This window comes from Solanum stenotomum, plastid (genome assembly GCF_019186545.1).
Source record: "Solanum stenotomum voucher PI 320364 plastid, complete genome".
Classification (NCBI taxonomy): Eukaryota; Viridiplantae; Streptophyta; class Magnoliopsida; order Solanales; family Solanaceae; genus Solanum; species Solanum stenotomum.
The window spans coordinates 27,501-32,500 of NC_041607.1; the positions used below are offsets into that span (position 1 = coordinate 27,501).

General features: G+C 33.8%; 2 protein-coding genes and 5 non-coding genes across 7 annotated transcripts in view; 3 read left to right on the plus strand and 4 right to left on the minus strand. All coding sequences in view use genetic code 11, as the record gives it.

The window, feature by feature from the left end:
* Positions 1–1,038: 1,038 nt before the first annotated feature.
* Positions 1,039–1,110, plus strand: trnC-GCA. Its single transcript has one exon. It is a non-coding gene; the product is annotated as a tRNA-Cys (tRNA).
* Positions 1,111–1,764: 654 nt separating this feature from the next.
* Positions 1,765–1,854, plus strand: petN. The gene has a single exon. It carries the CDS (start codon positions 1,765–1,767, stop codon positions 1,852–1,854), a length of 90 nt encoding a protein of 29 aa, YP_009586660.1.
* Positions 1,855–2,970: 1,116 nt separating this feature from the next.
* Positions 2,971–3,075, minus strand: psbM. The gene has a single exon. It carries the CDS (start codon positions 3,073–3,075, stop codon positions 2,971–2,973), a length of 105 nt encoding a protein of 34 aa, YP_009586661.1.
* A 1,074-nt stretch (positions 3,076–4,149) lies between these two features.
* Positions 4,150–4,223, minus strand: trnD-GUC. The gene has a single exon. It is a non-coding gene; the product is annotated as a tRNA-Asp (tRNA).
* Positions 4,224–4,331: 108 nt separating this feature from the next.
* On the minus strand, positions 4,332–4,415 carry trnY-GUA. The gene has a single exon. It is a non-coding gene; the product is annotated as a tRNA-Tyr (tRNA).
* A 59-nt stretch (positions 4,416–4,474) lies between these two features.
* Positions 4,475–4,547, minus strand: trnE-UUC. The gene has a single exon. It is a non-coding gene; the product is annotated as a tRNA-Glu (tRNA).
* Positions 4,548–4,970: 423 nt separating this feature from the next.
* trnT-GGU overlaps positions 4,971–5,000 on the plus strand; it is a 72-nt gene continuing 42 nt past the window's right edge. The window contains exon 1 of the tRNA in view: positions 4,971–5,000. This exon is cut by the window's right edge and continues 42 nt beyond it. This is a non-coding gene — a tRNA (tRNA-Thr).

Consider the following 5,000-nt stretch of genomic DNA (forward strand, 5'->3'; position numbering starts at 1 on the left):
CTTATTAATGAAGTTATAGGATTTTGTATAGAATATAAAAAGAAAAATGATTCCATTTCTACCATTATTATGATAATACATATTCCAACCTGCTTGAATACCAGAAAAATAAATGGATTGGACATTTGATCTTTTCGCTGAGATAAAGGCATAAAAATCAGAAAGAATATATAGAATTAGAATCGGTTTTTTAGCATTTCCCCCCCCCTTTATGTTATGGATTTCATTGTTCAAAAAATGATTCGCAGAGAAGAGAGATATTTTGTTTACGGATTTTTGAGTAGAATACGATTGTGAAGTGTATAAGAAAAGAAGGTTTGTATGGCTTAAACACGTGTGGAGATATCTATAATATCTGTCTTTCTTCTCTTTTATTGTTTTATTGTCGTTTTATGTTCTATTCGGGGCAACACAGGTTGTGCTCTCCGAAAACATAATTTCAATTTTCTATTCAATTAAAAATTCAAATTGAAGTATGATACTTTTCTGATATCTGATAATTCTATATCGGGAACATATATAAATAATATATATCCGTCTAACAATTTATCTTGGGGGGTTTACATATACTGATAATTGTTGTTATAATTAATATTAATAATTCAAATTGAGAAGGATTTTTTGATTGAAAAAATCCATACTGAACTGATTAGTTATATATCATATATCAAGTTGTATTTTCTTATGTCATTAGGAAACCAAAATTTGGAGATTCAAATCCAAGAATCATTCATGCATTCTAAGGCAATAGTTACTGGGTCCTATTTTCAGAAAGTTGAATTTTGTATTTTGCGACTGAAAATCCACATTTTATTTTTCAATAGAAAGGTAAGAGAAAGTTTTGAACATTATGAATTTTGAGATAGACTCAATCGAAATTGAAAGGATGAATCAAACCCAATCAAAAGGGAAGAAGGATTAGGATTTCTTTGACTTTTAGGAAAAATTAAGGAAAACAGAACTCAAGGTGCAAGTACAATAAAAAAGCAGTTCAGTAATCCGGGAAAGTTTTCATCTATTTTGTATTTGTAGCATTTTGGCGACATGGCCGAGTGGTAAGGCAGAGGACTGCAAATCCTTTTTTCCCCAGTTCAAATCCGGGTGTCGCCTGATCAACAAAAAACTTGAAATCTCTTTTTTTCTTCTGTTGATATAACCCGCCGAATGATTCGCCAGCAGAAGCAGAGAAAGCAGACTGTTGATACTTGTGTTGGTCTGGGTGTTTTTATAAAAAATTGTAAATATCCTTGCATTGCATATTTAGGCTTAGCTTTCAAGTAAATATTCGAATGCTCGAGGGGCTATCAAGACTTCGCAATTACCTTCTACTACAAATCAAAATTTTATATTATTAATCCATTGTATAATGACTGGACCTTGGAGAGCCCGATAGGAAATCGAAATAGTTGTGGAAGGGGGCGGAAGATACTTTATTATATACGAGGAACTCACGAAAATATCTCAGTGCTCAAGCATCCAATCAATTCAAATGAGGGTCAACAAAAAAAGAATAGGACCTATTATTACTACATGTTCCATTAGTAACATTCCCTTGAGATGTTACTGCGGATTTTGCTTGGGTTTAATCTTTCCCGATTATAAATCATATAGAAATTTCTTATAAAATGAGCGAATTTATTGGATTGGTTTATTAATAGTCTTCGTTCTTTTTGACTCTGCGCCATTGATTCTACTATTATTAGTATTAGTGAGGAATAATGGAACAATTCCTTTATATTTATAGAGATAGGGGACATAATTCATATGGATATAGTAAGTCTTGCTTGGGCTGCTTTAATGGTAGTCTTTACTTTTTCCCTTTCACTCGTAGTGTGGGGAAGGAGTGGACTCTAGGGGTTCTACTAATTGAGTTAAGGAAGCAAACTGTATCAATATCAATTGCTTTCTAGATGGTTCTGCAACACCTTTGGAACAAAATAAAAATATCTTCATTTTGAAATTCCATTGGACTCGACTGGAGTAATGTATTATAGGAATCATCCTCTTTCAATCAAAGAGCTATTTCAACGATTCCCATGTTTGTAGTTCGAAAGGAAAAGGATCCCAGGAAATTTATTCGAACCTAATTCTTACTAAATTTTCTATTCCAATTAATGGCCTCTTCCTAGGTGATACTGAGGAGGGCCGGACCCTTTTTTTATTTGTTTCTCTCTTTACTGTTCAAAGAAGAAGTGGTTTTGTTAAGTGTATACGCACTTTGTATGAGAAAGAAAGGATATAAACATAGTGGTTGTCTAACGAGATACTATTTAGAATAAGATCGTCAGGTGAGTCACATATTGCGCATTTACCGCTTTCGAATTTTTGAAATTGGATTTAGACTTTTTTAGACTTTATCGACTTATTTCATATCATGGTTCAGGCGTTAAAAATCAGTGAGGTTTACTCTTCCTTTTCGATGCCCGTGGAACTACTGTCAATGGTTTACTTCTTGGGAATGTTAAAAAAAAGATTACTACGTGATTTTTTGAATATGCCTATATCTATCGCTTTTGCTTCATTGATTTGATTCTCTCAATAGATACCGAGATTCATATTGGAAATCAAAAATATAGTAATTCAAACTATAAGACATAGGAGTAATTCAGATTGATCAGAACAAATAGATATAGCAAATAAATGGAATTGGATGCTATGTCAATCCCATATATGGAATTGATATTCGCATATATCAAGATAATATTGTAGATTGATATATAGATCCATATCAAATGCAGCCTCTATCTTTATTTTATTCCAGGGGGCAGCTTTATAACAAGAATCTAACTAATAAATAGTATGGTAGAAAGATTCATCTATTTCTTTCTACCATACTATCTATCTATTAGAATACTGCCGATTCTAGTCCACTCATTTCATTTAAGACATGAAATTGGAATCTTTTTCATTTTATTTCGTCAATTTTGGCTAAGAACTCAGAAGTCAAGTTTCATTCAAATTAGTTAATAATTAATCGTTTTGACTGACTGTTTTTACATAAATGATAAGTAGAAAAGCGGTAGGAACTAGAATAAATAGTGCAGTAGCAATAAATGCAAGAATATTTACTTCCATAATCTCATCGGTTTTTTACTTCGCAATAACTCGGGATTTAATCCCATAGAGATGATAAATCTTTGGCCTGTAAATTCAATGAATGAATATTACCTCTCGATGATCTTGAATCAGATCAATATCATGAATAACAATATCTGAACTATCAAATAAATTCGTCGTCGAGAATTGAATAGTATAACATAGGAAGTTCTTTTATCCATACCGCCCCAAACTTGGATTGCTGACCTAACCCAAAATTCCTTTATTTATTTATCATTTTTTATTATCTGTTCTTTTTTTCTCTCTAATCTATCTAGTTCCTTCTTGTACAATCATCTGATGAAGTCTCATCAAATAGCTCTTCCACTTCCAGTGGTCACATAGTTACAAACCCAAACAAACAATAAAAGCTAAATGGAAAAAGAAAGGAGTTTAGAACGAAACTATTTTTGACTTGGAAGACAAAGAAGTGTGATAAAGATGAGACCGTATAAAATGAATATTCATCAAATTTACTATTTTCCGATTTGTTCTTTCGTCGATGGGGCCTTAAAACAAAATGAAAAATAGGAAAAATGATTCATTCGCCTTTCTAAGAGGAGTAGGATCTTTGGTTGATCTGTCCTTCCCCCTCCTTTCTTCGTAGATTATTAGCCCCGGGACACCTATACCAAAAGCTCAGTGTGCAATTTGCATGAAATCTATTTTGCAACTTCAAACTAGTAAGTCAGGTTCCATAAATCCGTAGCCAGAAAAATAAATTTTTTTTTTTTTGTTTTTTCTGGAAAGTATTTTCTTATATTCAATTTTGTATTGGACAAGAAAGGAATTCCTTTTGTGTATGCGCGCCTCAAAAAAGTATAGTACTCGATTCCATTACATGCATCGGGGGCAATCGAAAAAGCCAGCATTTCTTGGAATACTGACTATAATGCTACCAATAATTGTACTAATCCAACCGCATATGTCTTTCTCCTACCAAAAGGAAAGAAAAAAGAAATAAGGATTTCCCCTTTGCTTTGACAATGGAATTCTTCCCCCGGTCCCCTTCAGAAAAAGGGAGAGATTTTTTGATATATTTATTGGATCCGTCGGGACTGACGGGGCTCGAACCCGCAGCTTCCGCCTTGACAGGGCGGTGCTCTGACCAATTGAACTACAATCCCAGGGAAATACGGGATCTAGCAGAAAATTTGATTCTTTTTTATCTCCGGATCGGGTATTTCTGAAGTACAAAGGGAGTTATATCATCTCATGGCGGATTGGCGAATTATTGGGCCGAGCTGGATTTGAACCAGCGTAGACATATTGCCAACGAATTTACAGTCCGTCCCCATTAACCGCTCGGGCATCGACCCAGGAAGAATCAATTTTCGACTTATTGGTAATCCATGATCAATTTCCTTTCGTAGTACCCTACCCCCAGGGGAATTCGAATCCCCGCTGCCTCCTTGAAAGAGAGATGTCCTAAACCACTAGACGATGGGGGCCCGCTTGACCAACGGCCATCATACTATGATCATAGTATGATCCGTTTTTTGAAATTGTCAATATAATCAAATGATTCTAGCCGAGGGATCTTTCCCCCTTTCAGAATTGCATAGAATTGTTTTTTATTCGTCATTGACGAATTATTCATTAGAATCGACATTAGAAATCTAGTAGTAGTATTTTTTTTTTTTTTTTTTTGAATTATTTCAATTGAATTTATTTCTATTCGAGTCGGTCTTGAAACAATTCATTGCATTTTCTCCTAGACTTCCTAGGTAAATCCATTTTATTATTCAACAATGAGCCACTAGACACTATGTATCTACTGCACGTACTTAATGCATATATACTTATGTTTATAATATATGTACATATAGATATTTTATCCACATAGTGAATAATTCCGGAATTAAATAAAAAAGGCCCTTTTAACTCAGTGGTAGAGTAACGCC